Genomic DNA, 19,707 nt, shown 5'->3' on the forward strand with positions numbered 1-19,707 from the left:
TTTGAGACAAGCAGGCCATATCATGTGTGTCATAACTACTTTACCTTATAGTATGAAAATAGTCGTGGACAAAATATAAACAAATGAGCATAGCTGTGATCCAATACAATTTTATTTATGGATACTGAAATTTGTGTTTTCATATAATTTGCACGTCACAAAACATTCTTCATTTTTTTTCTCCCAACTATTTAAACATGTAAAGTCCACTGTTAGTTCAGAAGCCAACTGTACAAGAACAGGAAGTGCAAATGGTTTGCCAACCTCTGATCTAGTTCCTGTTCTTCTAGTAGCTCTTCCAGTGGCTGTGTGAACCTAGTTAATAAGTTTTACACCTGGCTGCCCAGTAGAGGTATCAGAACACTGAAAATCTAATTTTTCAACTTACCTTCCAGCCAGTTGTCAATGAGAGGAGTCAATGAGAGATTTTATGTGCAAGCACTTTGCAGGCTACACTGTACAAAAAGAGCCTTAGAATGTGGCCTTAGTAATAAACACTTATTTTTAAAAACTCTACTCCAAGGTGCACTGGAGCAAAATTATGAAACAGAAAATTCTCACTGGGAGGCAAAGTGAGATGGTTGATAGGAATATACTTTGGATTCAGATACAGCCGAATTCATACTCAGACCCCTTATTGGTTAGTTCTACGCTTTGGGGTATTTAAAATCTTTTAAGAGCATCTGCAGAAAGGGTAAGATAATTTCTACCTAATAAAATGATTAGGCATTAATGAAAAAATTATACAACCCACTTAATGCTGAGCATTTAGTAGGTACTAAATAAAAATGGCAGTTGATGCTGTTATTATCTGAAGGCAGGTCCTAAATGTTCCTTGGGTGCAAATAATAACAAGGAAAGAGGGGAATTGTGGAATTGGAGTCTGCCTACATCGTAGAACTAGAATCCTGATTTCCTGCCTTTCTAATGGACTTTAAGCAAGCCTCCATGAACCTCAATCTTCCAATCTGCAGGATCCCTCGGGATCTTTCAGCTCCAGCACAAAATACTGTGAACTCTGTCCAATGCCTGCTGACCCAATAGTCTTCAGAGAAAGCCACTACACAAAACCCCAGATGGTCACTTAGCACTGTGCTGTCACCGAAACGCTCAGACAAGCCGAATTTTGAATCGTCACGCAAAGCAGGAATGGCGGGCAAGGAGAAAGCGAGACTCACTCAGCTCAGAGAAGACCCAGGAGGTGCAAATCTCAGGGAGGTAAGGCCCCTCGCGACTACAGATTGACCGCTGTTCCAGTAGCTGCGGGTTACATTTCAAATATCGCGGGAGGGCTCGGGAACCAATCGCTGCGCTCGCCCTTCGACCCGGAAGCAGAGGCCCGCGTCCCGCTGCAGCCCGCAACAGAGACCAGCTCCCTCCAGGTCGCTTCCCCGCCTTCTCCGGTGCGTAGCGCGCAGGCGATCCAGGGGGCCTTCGCCGATCGCTGCGGGTCCACCCTAACCCTGTCCCAGTCCCCCAGGAGCTCTTCCCTTTGATCTCGGTCTCAGGGAGGCGGGTTGTCACGGGACGCACCTGGCTCTGGGAGAGGCTTGGGAGTTACCTTGTTCCTTCCCTCTTCATCTGCCTTTCCACTCTGTGACTTGAGTGGGCTTCTCCGGGTACAGTGAAGCCCTGTGAGTGTGTTGGCACCAGGCTTTCAAGAGCAATAGGTGAGGTACCGAGTCTCGATCTCCAAACCCTGGCACTTGCATCTCTCTCTGCATTGGAGGACTTCTCACCTGCTGGTTACCCTTAACACGTGTCCAGTCCTGGATGCGCGTTCATTAAGGTTATTAGTATATAAGCTCTCTGAGGGGTAAGACTTATCTCATTCTCAGTACAGACTCAGACACTTGTTTTTTCTTTTTTTTTTAATTTTTTTTTTTTTAGTTGTAGATGGACACAATGCCCTTATTATTATTATTTACTTTATTTTATTTTTTTTTAGCGTAGTGCTGGGGATCCAACCCAGTGCCTCACGGATGCTAAAGCACTGTACCACTGAGCCACAACCCTGGCCCCCAGATATTTGTTTTCATTGCGGAGTCCAGCTGTTTTCAGAACAGTTCTTGTGTGTGTGTGTGTGTGTTGTAGATGGATAATATTTTTATTTATTTTTATGTGGTGCTGAGGATCAAACCCAGTGTCTCATACATGCTAGGCAAGTGCTCTGCCACTGAGCTGCAACTCCAGCTCTTGTGTCTTATGTTTTTTAAAAAATATATATATTTTTGCTCTTTAAAATTCATAATTCTCATGCAGGAATGCTATTTTCAGAGTGCACTCTAAGTCCTGACAGGTTAGTTGAGGTTTTGTGCCCAGTTTTGTAAATCAGTCACACATGTTGGCCCTCTAGATCCTCCAGGATCTGTATTTTATATCAGCTTATATTATGGCACTTTTCACACCTAGTCATAACTATCCTTGTTGGTGATTTCCTTCAAGGAAAGAGGCCATCTTTTGTTTGTTTGTTTTGTTTCCTCTAGCACTAGTGCCCAACACAATAAAATCTTTCAAGTCCTGGCTTTTGTTTATGAGCTTAACAAATTAACCACCTAAAGCCTCGATGCCTTGGTTTTTAAAATGGGATCAACAGGTATTACCTGTTTTTTTTTTTTTAAGAGAGAGTGAGAGAGAGAGAGAATTTTTAATATTTTATTTTTTAGTTTTTGGCGGACACAATATCTTTGTTGGTATGTGGTGCTGAGGATCGAACCCGGGCCGCACACATGCCAGGCGAGCGCGCTACCGCTTGAGCCACATCCCCAGCCCCAACAGGTATTACCTGTTTTTAGGTTAGTGTGAATATTAGGGGTATGCCAGTAAAATGCTAAACAGGTACCTACAAATACTGTTTCATAAATTTTTAACTATTATTAATTTCTTATGAATATACTTTCTTTTAAAATGATTCCTTTTTTTTTTTTTTTTATCCAACCCAGGGCCTTGTGCATATGAGGCAAGCACTCTACCAACTGAGCTATGTCCCCAAGCCATAAGATGATTCCATCTTTAAGTACTCAGTGTATCTTTTAATTAATCTAGACACAATTTTATGATGTTATATACGTGGGTATCATGAATATGATAAAGAGGAAAGCTGTAGAACAGTGCTTAATTATAAATAGTTAAAGTGAGGGTTTTTTTCCCTGTATCTTCTGTCCCTTGATAAGTACTCTAAATGCTTTTGGGGATCTGCCTTTGACAATGCAATACCAAACCTTATTTTGAATCATCTGTTAAATGACTAACACTGACCACTTCTAATTATGTCTGTGCTATCATCCACAGTTTCGCGACATTGTGCAGTAGAAATATTCTATTTCTACAACTGCTCAAGTTTTGACATACAAGATGAAGCAAGATCCCACAAGAAATGCTGCCTACACTGTGGATTGCGATGATTATGTACATGTGGTAGAATTTAATCCCTTTGACAGTGGGGATTCAGGAAATCTAATTGCATATGGTGGCAATAATTATGTGGTTATTGGCACATGTACATTTCAGGTTAGTGCACAAACTACACTGAATGATAGTGAAAATATTTCACTGATAAGAAATTTATACAAAGTTAAACTTTGAAAGTATATTGAATTTTGCAAAAAAAATATGAAGACCCACAGAGAAGGATATTCCCAGTAATATATGCTTGAGATTTGTGCAAACATTATATAAATGAAAACGTAGAGTATGAAGTTCCTTTTTTGCCTATGAGTAGAAATGAAATATTGTGGTAATTAAAGGCTACGAATAACTGAATATTGGAATGCACAGAAAAAGTTCAAATCCAGTTAATTGCAGTTTTTCTATATTCTGCTTTTACATAGGAAATAAGGTCATATTGAGAGCTTAAAAAGTCTTCCCGGAGAATTTACAACTTTCATGATATTCAGTTTTCTTATTAATTTGTTCTCACTTTTTACATTTAAAATATATATCTAAAGTATATGAGATATGGGATCGTATTTAAGTGAGCAGGCAGGTCAGCATAGCCCTTAAGAGCATAAATTCTAGAGCCAAAATACCTGGGTATTTTACTTCTGCTTGGTTGTACCTCTGAACAACTGCACAATCTTGAGCAAGTACTTATCCTCTCCTATAATCATTAGAATATAATGCTCAAAAGGACTTTTTGAGGATATGTTGAGTTAGTGTGTATAAAATTTCTAGATGCCATCTGGTACATTGCAATCTGTATATGTTTTAATTATCATTGATAATGGTAGTTATGATAGTTGTAGCCCCATATTTAACACCAGAGTAAGATTGCTTTGTGGTGAGCACACAGTGTTTTCTTACGGGAAAGCTACTACATGTAAGAGCCTAAATAATTGAAGCTTTAACCATCTGGAATCTATGGCTAATCCTTTGTTGATCGGGATATTATTCATAGAACTATATTTCTCAAATTAGAAGTAATCAATGAGGTAGTTTGGCAGTCCCCAATTTTCAAAGGTTTAAAATAACTATTATTAAAGTGATGTTATAAACATTATTTCCTCTTTCACTTAAGAGACAAGTTTCATATCTTGAACAGTTTTGTCATCAGAATGCAATTTAGCATTTTATAGTACAATAAATGTGTAGTTATACAAAATTAGTATGCATTCATATTTATCCTAAAGGGAAGTATATATTTAAGGCTTTAGTTTGTTGTTATTTGAGTAAAACATGAGAACTCTTAGGCTACCCCACATTGTCTTATTAGGTAGGGGTAGGAGTTTGTAACTTTTAGGCTACATTTGCCCCTTGACCTAATTTTATCATCCTAATTGGATTAGGATGATAAAAAGTCATATAATTAAGATAATGTAACATACTTTTGAAAAAGACCAAGGAGAAATAATTTCTCTCATGTAGTCCAGTAATAGAATAAAACAGCCCCCTACAGGTGAAAAAAACTTCCTGCTTCATTATTTTAACGTTGGTAAATGTAAACACAGACTTTGAAAAATGTTTATCTCTAGCTTATGATCAGTTAAAACATGTTTTGGGAGAAAGTCAAGAAGGGAGAACAAATTAGGAAAAAGGAAAGACAGAGATAATGGGTAGAAGTGGGGAAAATGACTCACTGAGAAAAGAGAACAAGTGAAAGCATTTGTATTATTCCATTATGGTTTATAGTGACATGCATTGTCTTGAATGATTCTCAGACCTGGGAGTTGGCGATGTAGATCTCCAAATTACCTAGGAAAAAATTAGATTTTGTATTATTTTAGCATATAGTGATCACATCGTATTCTAAGCCAGGCATTACAAATGCAGTTAAACAAAACAGTTGCTTTTCTTTCAGAATTTATATTCTGCTTCAGAAAAGTTCAGGGATTTGCATGATTAGGAAATGAAAAAAATAGGATCTAGACCCTATGCTTATACTTTTTTTTTCTTTTCCTGTGCTTCTTTTTCAAGAAGGTAGATAAAACAGTTCTGAAAGAGATGAGTTCCATTAGTTTGGTCTTGAGGATTCAGAATAAATTAATCTCTTTGAAGTTATTTTTTTATCTAGTTAAACCTACTAAACATTCCTAGTCTCTCATCCTAGAACCTTCAGGTTTAATAGCACTCAAATTTCATGCCTCTTGTCTTTTTTTTTTAGTTGCTCAAGACAGTACAATGATCCTGACATATCATACATTTGATTCAAATGGGATATGAACTCTTAAGAGAAAACTATGCAAAGTATATTGCATTGAGAGATTTTGACATTCCTATCAGAAAGGCAATTCTTATTATAAGACTGTTAGGAAAATACTGATTTTGAATTTCAGTGGAACAGTTTTCAGAACCTAAAGCTGTCATTTTGAGTATGATAGAAATGTGAGTGGAATGATAATAGTACTATTGACTGATGTCATGCAATTGTCAAATATTCATTAAGTGCATAGTAGTTGCCAGGAAAATACAAAAGCAAAAACCCTGCCCTCAAGGAGATATGTAAATCTAAAGCAGTGCAATAGAAGCCCTATGTATAAAGGACAAAAGAAGCATGAAAGTTTCTAAGTCTATTCAGAGAGTCTTCATTAAAGAATTAAGATATCTAGTTGGACTTGAATGAGAACATTGATTTAAGCAAGCACATTGTTTTTATGTGGCACATGAAGCTGAGAAGGATACCTTAATGCTGTGGATAATAGACTTCATTTATTGAGCACCTGTTATATGTCAGGTTGTGTTTAGATCCAAATGTTATTTAATAGATTGGATTTATGGGCCCAGTTGAGCAAGCTAAAATTGAATATAAAGTCTTAAAATGATAGACTGTTATATCTGGAAGGGAGAATTATGACTTAAGAGTTTTTAGTCATCTATGTGTTCACCATGAATTAGTACTACCAGAGGGAGCTAATTCAGTACTGTCCAGTAGAAATATAATATGAGCACAAATATCAATTTAAATATTGTAGTCATCTAAAAACTTCAAAAACAGGTGAAATTAAACTTTAACATTTTTTACCCACTATATCTAGAATATTACACATGTAATCAGTGCAGAAATTAATGGCTGGCTGAACATAGTGGCATGTACCTGTAATCACAGCTACTGGGGAGGTTGGGGCAGGAGGATGACGAGTTTGAGGTTACCTTGGACAATATAGGGAGATCTGTTTGAAAAAAGTAGAAAGTTTTTAATGGTATATTATTTTCATAATCTTTTAAATCATCTAGTATATTTTACACCTTATAAAGTGTATGTCTCAAATTGAACTAGCCACATTTCAAATGCTTTAGGTCATGTGGCTAGTGGCTACAATATCAGATAGCACAGTTCTCTTATCTTCCTCTGTAAGTTGACAGTAATATTTATAACCATAACCTTCAGTTCTCAGCAATATATTATGATTCAGAGGAGATAATATATTTGAAGACAAATTTCAGTGTAAGTTTAAACTCATGGGAGTTAAGTGCAGACTTTTTCAGATGTTCTACTAGAGATTAAAGCATTAAAGAAACAAACTAGATAAACTTCACAGTCTTGTCTAACTGAAATTCTGTGTTTGGCATTAAATAGGTGTGGGCTAATAATGCATTTTAAACCCTTAGAAGAGCCCTTTCATCAACATGGCTGATGTCTCAACCTCAAATTTTTGGAGCCTTGTATAATCATTTCTATTATAGCAAGTTTTCCAGAGTCTGTTAATTTCCTGACTATACAATACTGCCTGCACCTCAGATTGATCCCAGAATAGCATTCATCTCTGCCTATACCACACACGCACTCTATCCTTTTTGTTGGCTCAATGACAGACAGTGCTGCCAGGGGAAAAAAAATATTTCACTGGTAATTCATAATACTCAAGCTATATACAATCCCTGAGATTGAGCCCATGACCACCTAATGATTCCATGTACAATTTTCAACAAATAAAGGACCTGATTTTTTACTACTATTGTTATAGGGACAAAATAATGTCCATTTTTATTTGAAAACTCCATTTTGAGAAGATTGGTTTGTCAGTGTGGAAAAGTAAATGTAATCCAAACTATGAAATCAGCTATGATTAGTCTCCTAAACTTATTTTAAAATTGCTTAGTGGTTGCTGTCTTGGCATATCTGACTGTTAGCTATACAGCTATTATACACACACGTTGTAAAGCACTAAAATTTGGCAGAGTGTTTCTTTCCTTGATAGGTGTATTTCTATTTTCCCCTTTCATTTACAGAAAAGCTTTTGCTATTAACTCTAAATTCATCTGAAATTTAAAGTTATTTTCAAAGGATATCTGAATTATGTAGAGAAAGATAATGTGTAGTATGTCTGTGAAGAGAAAAGATAATGTGTAGTATGTCTTGGCTAAGTTCCCAAAGCCTGCCGTGGGGAAAATCAACACATCTACTTGGATGCAAGTAGAGTACATTTATGAAACATTACATTTAGTTCAAGTTGAAGGGAATTCTTAAAACTGGCCTTCGGGTAATCCTGTTTATACGGACATATATTCCATTATATATCAAGTATCATCTGCTCTGGATTTTTCTCTGATATTTTATAATCCCATAGTTCTATAAAAGATGACTAGCATTACTTAGTACTGAACATTCTTTTGGCAAATTTGTAAAATTGTTTGCCTTAATCTTTAGAAAATTTAGTTCAAGTAATGGTTTAAATGGAAGAATGATTTATATTTAAATTTTAGTATTTTATGCTCATAAAGATATGTATTTAAAAATAGTTATTATCTAGATAAGTTATAATGAAAAGTAATAAAGTGGATCCCTGTATACTACCTACTACCTAGCCTAGGAAAGGAATATTAGCAATTCCTTTGAAGACCTGTGAATATCCCTCCACTACTTCTATTCTGTCTCACACTAAGGGGTAACCATGTTTGAAATTTTGTATTGTTGCTTCCTTATTTTTCTTTATAGCATTTTTATGTATGTATATTCCAAATCACTATGTTTTCATGTTTTAAATTTTATTTCAATCTTTTAAACTTTGTTGTTCTTATTTAACAGTATATTTATTAGATTCCTCCAAGTTGAAGTTCCTTTATTTTCAGCATTGTATGATATAACATGACAATTTATTTATTCCTATACTGTTGGGTTACTTTTCATTTTCTGGTGTAGAAAAATTGTCAGTATGCATGTTCTTATGTTTTCAGTTTACATTTTACACACACATACATACACACTCCTTTTCATTTTTTCCACTTTAGTTGTTTAGAAGTTTTATATGGTATTTCTCTATTTCATAATGATTACCAAAGACATTTGAACACCAATATTTAGTTAGAGTCAAAATTAATATCTTTACCTTCGTTCTGAAGAAGACAAATCCTTTCACATTTAAGTGTCCTCCTCACTGCTCCAGATTTTTGTTCAGTATTTTAGTTTTCCTTCCTTTTTCCTCTTGTTTTAACCCACAAATTAGATATTGCTGTTTTACATAACTAATATTTGTTTGTATTTACCCACCTGTTAGCCTTCAGTTTTTTACTCCTTGTTCCTCTCATTTCAAACTTTCTGAGATCACTCTTCTTTTCCCAAAGCATATTCTTTGCTTCAAGAGTTGGCAAATGTTTTCATTAAAGGGACAGATAGTAAATATTTTATGCTTTGCCAAGCTCTCAGGACTCTGTTAAATGTTACTCTTTGTTTTTTGATTTTCTTTTCATGACACCTTAAAAATATAAAAATGATTCTCAGTTCATGAAACTTGTAAAACAGGCCATGGGCCAGATTTGGCCCTTGAATTATAGTTTGCCAGTCCCAGATCCTTTAATTGATACCAACTTTGGGGTTTTGTTTTTCTGAAAATTTATTTAACACAACTACATTTTTGAAATCATGTTTGTTGTGTCTAAAATTTTATTTCTTTCAGCATTTTGAAGACATTAATTCTACTGTCTTCCTGCTATTATTTCTGCTAAGAAGTTGGTTGTTGGTCTAATATTCTGTTTTAGAAAATCTATTTTAGAATACTTTTCTTTCTATCTTCAGTTGCTAAGATTAATATCTCTAGCTCCCTCTCTCTTCCTCTTTCTTTATCTCCCTCCCTCCTCACCCCTGCCTGTAGGTATGTGTTTTCTGAAGTTTCCCTACATTATTTCTAGCTATGGATTTGTTTTTAGCTGCCTGAAACAAATGTGGCTACTGGTGGGTGTCATCTAATAAGGAGAACCTTCACCATTGTCTCTTCAAATACTGCCTCCTTCCTATTCTCTTCTCATACAACTCAGATTAGATAAACGATGGAACTTACCATTAAAATGCTCTCTGTCTCCAAACCTCTCTTTTTGTCTTCTCTTGGATGAATTCTGAGCAGTTTTTATAAATCCATCTCCCAGCTGCATCTAAGCATTGAATTTTTAAATTTCAAGTGTATCTTCATCTCAAAGTTCTGGGTTTTTTTTATTTTTCATTGAAACAGTTTTATATTTATGGGGTATAATATGATATTTTGGTATACATGTAAAATGTGGAATGGTTGAATCAAGATAACATGTTCATCACCTCATTTTTTGTAATGAGACTTGTAATTTTTTTTATTAACCATTTTGAAAAATGTACTACATTATTATGAGCTGTGGACATCATGCCCTAAAGTAGATCTCAAAAACAATTTATCAAACTGAATTTTTGTATCCTCTGTCCAACGTCACCCCTCCTCCTTCGGTTTCTGGAAACCAATATTCTACTTCCTATTTCTATTAGATTTTCTTTTTCAGTGTTTCCCGTATGAACAGATACTTTATCCATTCCATTCTTTATCCATTTATCCACCAGTGAACACTTAGGTTTATTCCATATCTTGGCTATCGGTGATAATGCTGCAGTGAATACAGATATGCAGATATCAATTCTATATACTATTTTCAATTCCTTTGGCTATATTCCCAGAAATTTGATTGCTGTATCATAGGGTAGTTCAATTTTTAATATATTTTTAATTTTTGATATTTTGAGGAACCTCCATATTGTTTTTTATAATAGTTGGCATAATTTTCATTTCTACCAACAAAATACAAGGACTACTTTTTCTCTATATCCTTTTCAACACTTGTTTTCTTTTTGATATGGCCATTCTATCAGATGTGAGGTGCTATCTTATTGTGATTTTAGTTTGCCTACTGGGCATTCTTTATATACCTTTTGGCCATTGTGTGTCGTTTAGGTCCTTTACCCATTTTTTGATTGGGCTTTTTATTTTTTTGCTCTTGAGTTTCTCATATATTTAGGATATTGATCTCATCAGATTTATAGTTTACAAATATTTTTGCCCGTTTCATAGGTTCTCTTCACACTTGTTTCCTTTGCTTTGTAAAAGCTTTTGAGATACAGAGGAATTTTATAGTCCAGTTTTTGCTTTTGTCCCCTTGCATTTGAGTTCATATTCAAAATATTGCCCAGACTAGTATTGTGGGGCTTTTCCTTCATGTTTTCTTCTGGCCGTTTTACAGTTCAAGTTGTACATCTAACTCTTTAATCTGAGTTGATGTATATATAAGGTATGAAATAACAATTTGATTTCACGCTTCTGCTTGTGGATATTCGTCTTTATTAAAAAAAACTGTCACTGTCCTTAACCCATTGCATGTTTTTCAGACCTTTATAAAAAAAATCAATTGTCTGTAAATGCATGGATTAATTTGTTATTTCAGGATTTTTGAATCCTGTTCCATTGGTCAGTGTGTTTGTTTTTATGCTAATATCATGCTGATTTGATTATAGGTCTATTTAGTTTATTTTGAGTCAGTGTCACCAAGTTTCCCAGACTATCCTTGAACTTGCCATCTTTCTAGCCAAGTAGTTGTAATTATAGGCATGTACCACTGTGATTATTCTTTATTTATTTGAAGTACTAGGGATTGAATAAATCCAGGGCCACTCTATCACTGAGCTCTATCTCCCGCCCTTTTATTTTTTTGAGACAGAGCCTTACCAAATTAATTGCAAAGGCCTAGAACTTGCAATCCTTCTTTCTGTCACTAGAATTACAGACATGCTACCACATTCTGCTGCAATAATTATTTTTAATCTGATGTCTTTGTAGGTTCAAGTCTGCTGTTTTATTGCTTTTGTTTGTAGTACTTTATTTGCATATGTGAAGTGCATATATATACAAAATTGTGTTTGATTGGACTATATCTTCGGGAACTTTTTGAGGCCTGGGTAGAGTTGCTCATCCAAGAGAAAATTGCCTTTGTTTCTGTCAGGTGCTTGAGGCCACTACCAACATATGACCACTTTGAAATATTTTCTTTGTCATTTTTTTTTGGACTGCATATTTAGTGTGAATTCAAGTCCCAGACTCATGATTATACATAGACTATTAACTTGATTTTGCTCTAAAGTTGCTTTTTCTTTCTCCTGGCTTCAACTCATGTTGGGTATTTTGCATGGTATTTCTTTTTTTGTTTATTTTTCTTCTTCCCCCTTAAGGGCCTTCAGTCTATGTAGAGATCTTTGATATGATGTCCTTCCTTGTGTGGTACTGAGCTTTGTCTCCTGTTCTTGCAAACAGAGCTTTAAGTCATTTGATGTGGGCAAATGAGACCTGACTCTGCACACTTTGCTACACAGTTGCTTCTCTGGGTTTGTCTTTTTTCATTATTTCTGTAATGGAAGAGTTTCTTAAGTTATTGTCCACATTATTAGAGATAGGTGGCTTGACTTTTAAAATTCAGTTTCTTCTTACCTTTCCATGATAATAAACTGAAGTCATTTTAGTAAGACAGAGCTAGGTAAGTAAGCTGACTTTACTGAGCATATATACCCAGAATCAAATATCTAAGAGCGCCAGGCAAAGGGGCACACACCTATAATCACAGAAAGTTGGGCGACTGAGGCTCCCAAGTTCATGACCAGCTCAAGAACTTAGCAAGACCCTAAGCAACTTAATGAGACCCTGTCTCAAAACATGAAAAGGGGTTGGAGATGTGGCTCAGTGGTTAAGTGCTCCAGTGTTTGATCCTTGATACCAAAAAAAATTTTTTTTTAAGAATCTTAAAAGTGGGCTGGGGATGTGGCTCAAGCGGTAGCGCGCTCGCCTGGCATGCGTGCGGCCCGGGTTCGATCCTCAGCACCACATACCAACAAAGATGTTGTGTCCGCCGAGAACTAACAAATAAAAAATGTTGGAAATTCAAAAAAAAAAAAAAAAGAATCTTAAAAGTAAATTAATTTGAATATTATTTGCATTTCGCTTTTCGTGAACTATTATGGTACCTCTTTTTTAAAAAAATATTTATTTTTTAATTGGACACAATTTTGTTTATTTTTATGTGGTGGCTAAGGATCGAACCCAGTGCCTTGAACATGCTAGGCAAGCGCTCTTCCTTCCACTGAGCCACAACCCCAGCCCTATTATGGCACATTTTACATACCACATGAAAATCACTGACATTCACTATAAAGACTTTGAAGCATTTTAAGGCCCCAAAATATCTAATCCAAACTTTATGTACATTTTTATATAATCAAGTTGATAGTCCATGTATAATCATTCATTTATTTAGAATGTTCTGATTTTGAAAAACGTAACTTTTTTCTTGAACTTGTTATAAAATATGTTTACTATTAAAAGTAAAATGTTTCCTAGAATAAACCATACACATTTACTGCTTGATTTTAGTTGTGTTAGGGATTTATTTTGTAAGGCCTAAACAACTTTGGTTTTGTTATGGCTTAATCTATAAATTAGTTTAATCTCAGTCTCCAAAATATTTACGTGGCCTCCTGATAAATTTTTTATTATAATGAAATTCAGAATATTTGTTTTATTTGTCCTCCAAACGTGTTAAAACATTTATTGTATGTGCTTAGGAGGAGGAAGCAGACATTGAAGGAATTCAATATAAAACCCTTCGAACATTTCACCATGGAATCAGGGTTGATGGCATAGCTTGGAGCCCAGAGACTAGACTTGATTCATTGCCTACAGTAATCAAGTAAGTTTAAAGTTTCAAATGCAGTATTTAATAATGTTCTCTGATTATGTTAAATGATGACACGTCTGATTGTAGAGACTGTTTCCTCCGTGCCCATTTTCCATGACTCTAGATGATTCCATATTTTGACATTGCTATTATTAAATTAGGATTATCATATTTATTTGTGATTTAAATATGCAGTCATGGCAGTGATGACTTGACCATGTGTTTGATCCAAACTACAAAGATCTTTACCTGAAATTCATATGAGTAATTTGAAGTCTTCACAGATTCTTCTCTTATTTTGCCACCTTAATTACTGAAAATCCAACTTTCTGAAAAACTAAATTTAGTTGAGACAGTAATGCCTGCTGAAGCCGTCTGTACAAGGGCTTATATCTTGTGATCATTCCCTTCATTGCTCAGTGCATGTTTGCCTCCTTTTAATGAATTTGCTGCAATTCATCACTTTGGGTTTTTTTTGTTTATTTATGATAAGCTATTCAAATCCTTTTTGGAACTATACAAATGAAAGTAATACAGAAAATATTAACCAGCCGTTAATTTTAAAGTTAATATTTTGGGACTGGAGGTATAGCCCAGTGCTAGAACACTTGTGCAGCATGCCCTGGGTTCAGTCCCCATACTGCCAAAAAGTTAAAGAATATCTTCACAGCAACCTAATGACATAACTTTGTCCTTTCCAAATAAATTACATAGTTCTCTTGTGAAAAATAACACATTGAAAATTTAGGAAACGCAGTAATATGAAAAGAAAGAATCCATTTATACGTCCCGTTCACTGTTTTATACATAATTGTGGGCAATTGTGATTAAAATTAAAGTAGCCTTCTTTACTTTATATTTTTTCATAGTGTTCCAAAATAAGTACATTCATAACTACATAGCAAGTAAGGTGTAACTTGGCATCGCTCTTAACCATCATTAACATTTATCTTACATTTAAAAAGAAGTTCTTCTTGGACAGGGATTATAGCTCAGCGGTAGAGCATTTGCCTTGCACATGTGAGGCACTGGGTTCAATCCTAATGAACCATAGTAAAAAATAAGTAAATAAGATATTGTGTCCCGTCTGCAACTTAAAAATATTTTTTTAAAAAAGCAGCTCTTCTTGATGGATTCTCTTTAGCGTGTTATTATCTTGAGTTTATTTTCTTTCTCTTTAGACGTTTTCTTTTTCATGTTCCATTTGCTTGCTTTCCTTTCATAGTGGCTAGAAAATAAATTGTTCACCTTACTTTACTTCTCTGAGGTTTCTGATTTAATTAAGAGATGGATTAAATGCTCCTAAAGTAGAAAAGATTCAAAGAAAAGTGGAGCAACACCAGGCATACATGTACTGATTTATAATTGAAGAGACAAATCCAGAATGTGGTAACATTTTATGTGTTTTCAAAATAAAATATTTAATTTGCCTCCTATGTGCTTTAATGGGCATATAATCTTTCCTACAACAGAGCTACAACATTCTCCTTCCCATCCTCAGGAAAAGCATGATTATGAATTATAAAACATTCCAGTGAAAATTGGAGGGAGGGACAATAGGAAGGGAAGACTTTTACTTACAGAGGCTAAAAATGGATTTGTTTGGGTTTTTTTGCTTCCAGATTTTGTACTTCAGCTATTGATATGAAAATTAGATTATTTACTTCAGATCTTCAAGATAAAAATGAATATAAGGTATGTTGACAAGTATAATTCATAAATATTCAGAATTTACTTTAAAACATGTTATTATTTTTATTTTAAGTTATTTATCCTAATTTGAAATGAGTTTTTATGGTCATCTTCAAAGTTTGTGATTTAGGGACTCATTTATTCTGTTATATACGGTAGTAACTAGGTTCTTAGTAATGACTGAAGATTCTAAATCTGATATCATTTAGTAGTAAAATATGAGGTAGAAACAGTAAATAAGAAAATGTCAAAATCATAGTCAGGTATAGTAAAAATAAAATGGATGCAAACATACTTGGAGTAAGAGTTGAACTCAAGGGAACAAATGGTAAGGGCAGCAAACCCAGACAGGCTTCTAAAGTGGTTAAGAGCTCAGACACAGGAGCCAACACCCCTGCATTTGAAGCCCAGCTCTACAGTTTAATAATGGTATAACCATAGTTTAGTAATGGTGTAACCTTAGTCAAGTAATCTAATCTCTGTAAACTCTTACCCTAATCTCTAGGAAAAAGGTAATCATAGCATCTCCCTCATAGAATTATGAGCATCGCTTGAACTAATTCATGTAAAACAGAATGGTACTTAATACATAATAACCCTATATACGTTTATATAGGGTTATATATATTACATTTTCTGGTAATGTAATAGCCCTCAGGATGGGTTGAAATTGTTTTCACATTTTCTTATAAGAATGGTATTGCCTTCTTGACTTTCTAGCAAATTAAAAATATGTTATAAAGCAAAGGTAAACCTTTCCAATCATTTAGAAAGTAGTGAAAATTATGCTTTAAGCTGTGTGTAATAGGGATAATGTATTGTACATATTGATTAATCTAAGGCTCTACCATGAATAACTAAATGTATAAATAACACATAAAATTTTTACCTATTGAAAGTTAATATGCTCATTATGATAAATATTAAACATTTAATGTTGATTTGTCTCAGAACAGAGGAGAAGCATTGGAGAATTATTTGGAGGAGTTGGGTTTATTAATATTACATGGAAATGCTTTTTTTTTCCCCTTTTTTATCATGCATTTCTATATAGTAAACAGATCAAATTCAAATTTTTGGAAGGAAAGGAGAGAGGAAGGAAGAAAATCCATTGAATATTCAAATATCTGGCAGGCTTATTTGGGACTTCAACTATAAAGATTTTGACAAATGGAATCTTGCCTGTTCACAAGATTGTCCTCCAGCTTACAACTTCCCATTTGTTCCTTCTATGGTCAGAAGGGGATTACTGTGTTGATTGTGACTTTGGGCTTATAATACTGTCTCCAGTGCTGGCAGTTACATTGAGCAAGAGAAGGAAAACATTTGAAGGTGAAGTTCATATTATGTATATTAAGCAATAAGTGTGAAAAGCACTAGATAACAAGGTAAAAAGCTTAGAGGGACTCAATCCCCGTACCCCTAAAAGGTTTTTTAGCATGTGATAAATGAGAAAGGAGGTGAGACAAGGACAGGTACAGTAAAAAAGTATGCATGTTTTTGGAAGAAATGCATACGAGAAAAGTTAGACTAAGCTAATAAGCAGTGTGTTGAATGACTAACTTCTTTCCAAGACAAACCTTCCCAAAAAGTAGGTGTATAAATCATGCTTTAAAAATAGCAGCTTGCCAAAGAAATATTTATAGAAAAAAGAAACATGCATTGAAATCTCTTGGCGCAGAGAAGTAAATATATTTGATAGGAATATTGTAGATTATTTTCCTGTTTTCTTATTAAATTTCCCATTTTGTCAGGTATTAGAGGGTCATTCAGATTTCATTAATGGTTTGGCATTTGATCCCAAAGAAGGTCGAGAAATCGCAAGTGTGAGTGATGATCATACCTGCAGGTATGTGGCTTATGTTATAACCACATTTATAAATTTTCCTTTTATTTTAATGAGAATATATATTTTAAAAATTAGATAGGGACTAGGGTTGTAGCTCTGTGGTGGAGTGCTTACCTAGCAAGTATGAGGCATTGGGTTCGCTCCTCAGCCCACATAAAAATAAATAGTTAAAAATTATTATATCCATCTACAACTTTAAAAAAATGTACATGCAGATGTGAAGTTTTGAAAAAAATAGACTAAGTTCAACATTTATATAAATTGCACAAATTATTATAAACGATACATTCTATTTAAATCAGAGATTTGGCACCAACGTGATTTTCAAAATCAGTGAAGTCAGTTTTCATCCCAGCTAATGGAAACTTTCATTAACTTTGTGAATATCTTTCTGCCTCTTATTTTAGATGTACACTTTTGTAAAATTTAAATATACATTAGATCCAATATTGGGCAAGATCAATAGAACAAAAAAAGACCATTATCGATAATATTATGAAGTTATATCACAGATCATGTTTAAATAAATGTATAATAATGAACTGCAAATCTCAACTTGTTACATGAGACTCATGGAAAATTTGGTATTTTGACAAATTCAAAAGTCTTTATATAAGGTTTTCTGCAAATACATTTCAGTATCATGTTCTTCCATCCTACCCCCTAGTCTAGAATGGATGATGTAGCTATAACATTTTAATAGTTCCTAAAGCTGGAGAATATCACAAAAACAAGCTGAAGAGCAAGAGTAGGAGGTGGAAATAAACTGAAAAGTCAGGAGTGAAATGAGATAATCAGTCATTAGAGGAGTACCAATTTCTTCATTGGCTTTATCAATACTGTGATCAAAAGACACTGCTCTGCTGTTTTGCATAGTTTTAAATAATTGAAAAAGCTTTGTCAAAATCATTAATATTTATTAATTATTATATACATATTTTAAAAACTATTAAATATCATTAATAGTGATATAATTAATAGTGATATAATAGTAAAATTGCTGGATACTTTTTTATAATTTTTTATCTTTATAGAGCTCACCTTTTTAAAGTTTCAGAATTATAGGCCATTATTCTTTATGTATGCACTGCCTGTTAAAATTTTTATGTCAGGGAGATGAAAGATTTATATGACATTAAAATTTTAGGTCCCCCAGTATTTATAAAACCAAGTTTGTATAGAGACCTTAAAATGGCTCATTTTCAAGGTAATAATTCACTAGATATAAATATTGGCATTTCAGTTCTCTAAAACATGGATATTTCAAATCACAAGCATTTGGAATAATAAAACTTGAAAAGGGAGGAAATGGGAGTATTTGCAAGCCAAGGAATAACCTGTGAATGGTGAATAACAGCCAGGGAGACATAGGAATACTCAGAGGTCTATGATTATTTTTTTTCTTGTAGTAGACGTTTGAAGTTTTTTTATAGACTAGTAAATTTCTCCAAAAATCTTGGTGATTTCCAGCTTTTTTTTTTTTATTAAACAATAAGAATTTTAAGTGTTATCGCCTTTCATTATCATCATTTCATAAAAGAAAGGACATAATTCCTTTTAAAATAAAGGGCTTAGCTTCAGAGTAGGTCCTTTAAATAAATTTATCTTTTTGAAAAACTATTTACATTGTGCCTGAGTGTCTGATTTTGCTAGATTATGGTTGATGGTGTTACTGTGTAGCAGGTATTCACACTCCTCATCCCCTCTAATGGAGGGAGATTTTCCTATCCCATTGGACTTATTTGTGACTCATTTAGGCCAGTGTGATGTTAGCAAGTGTGACACCAGCAGAAGCTTTAAATGTTTTACCTGGTTTGACTTGACCTCTTGTGCTCTATCATCTGCGGTAAGGTGAGCATGTCCTAGATAGCTAATGGCCCCAGAATGAGAAATACTAGAGCAAATATGGAACCATCTGGCATTATGAAACAGCTTCCCATAGACCCATGAGGAAAAAATTGTGCTTATTTTTGTAAGCCTCTGATATTTTGAAGTTGGTACACATCATCATTACAGTAGTAGCTGGGTAGCTAAATTTAAAATTTGTCAGTTTAGTTCACTAACCAGAAGTAAACAACAACTCTGACTGGCTAATAAAACTAAACAGTATGGACAGAATTAAATTAAAAAAAAAAAATACAACCACCAGAAGATGCAACTATGTAAAACAAGAAGTTAAAAGAATAATGTCATGCATACTCTCACAGTTGTAAAGGAGAGAAATTCTAAAGGGATACCCAGTAATAGAAATACATTTCAGTACCACCATCTTCATTAACTCAAAGGATAGACTTGCCAAAGTACAAATAAGGACACTAGCACATGGAAAGTGTGTAATTTGGACAGAGGGAAGAGCCATTTACATCATGGGTATGACTTTTCACACTGACTAAAGTAATGCCAATCATACTCTGGGCCTTCATGTTGGTGGTAAAGGTACATTATTGAAATCCTTGTCTGATCTTAGTCAAAGCCTTTATCACCTTGGGAACAGATGATACCAGGCATAAAATAAATTAAAAATGAAAAAAAAAAAAAACCTGTGCTAAATCCATATAGAAGATCAATAAAGAAACAAAGGACTTCAACAACATAAAACTAGATGTAACAGATGTACACTAAAACACTCGAAACATTTCCACCATTAGCATAATACACATTCTTCTCAAGTGCACATGGAGTTTTTTTAAGAATAAACCATATGTTAGGCCTTAAGACAATCATCAGTAAACTGAGAAAAATGTAAATCATATTAGACTGCAATGGAATAAAACTAGAAA

At 34.2% G+C, this 19,707-nt stretch overlaps 2 protein-coding genes across 3 annotated transcripts in view; one reads left to right on the forward strand and one right to left on the reverse strand.

The window, feature by feature from the left end:
• The window catches only part of Parpbp (PARP1 binding protein), a 50,079-nt gene extending 48,780 nt beyond the window's left edge, over positions 1–1,299 (reverse strand). The window contains exon 1 of the mRNA XM_005322354.3: positions 1,179–1,299. The gene's annotated coding sequence lies outside the window, so the exon portion shown is untranslated. The remainder of the gene's footprint in view (positions 1–1,178) is intronic.
• Positions 1,300–1,318: 19 nt separating this feature from the next.
• Nup37 (nucleoporin 37) overlaps positions 1,319–19,707 on the forward strand; it is a 37,405-nt gene continuing 19,016 nt past the window's right edge. The window contains exons 1-5 of one of the 2 annotated variants that reach the window (XM_005322356.4): positions 1,319–1,403; positions 3,292–3,510; positions 13,274–13,398; positions 15,009–15,081; positions 16,833–16,927. In XM_005322356.4, coding sequence (XP_005322413.1) covers positions 3,355–3,510; positions 13,274–13,398; positions 15,009–15,081; positions 16,833–16,927 — 449 coding nt within the window. In that variant the 5' untranslated portion in view covers positions 1,319–1,403; positions 3,292–3,354. Of the gene's footprint in view, positions 1,404–1,426; positions 1,671–3,291; positions 3,511–13,273; positions 13,399–15,008; positions 15,082–16,832; positions 16,928–19,707 lie in introns of those variants that run through there. The other variant, XM_021724475.3, reaches the window with a different exon arrangement.

The sequence above is a fragment of the Ictidomys tridecemlineatus genome, chromosome 6, assembly GCF_052094955.1.
Source record: "Ictidomys tridecemlineatus isolate mIctTri1 chromosome 6, mIctTri1.hap1, whole genome shotgun sequence".
Taxonomy (NCBI): domain Eukaryota; kingdom Metazoa; phylum Chordata; class Mammalia; order Rodentia; family Sciuridae; genus Ictidomys; species Ictidomys tridecemlineatus.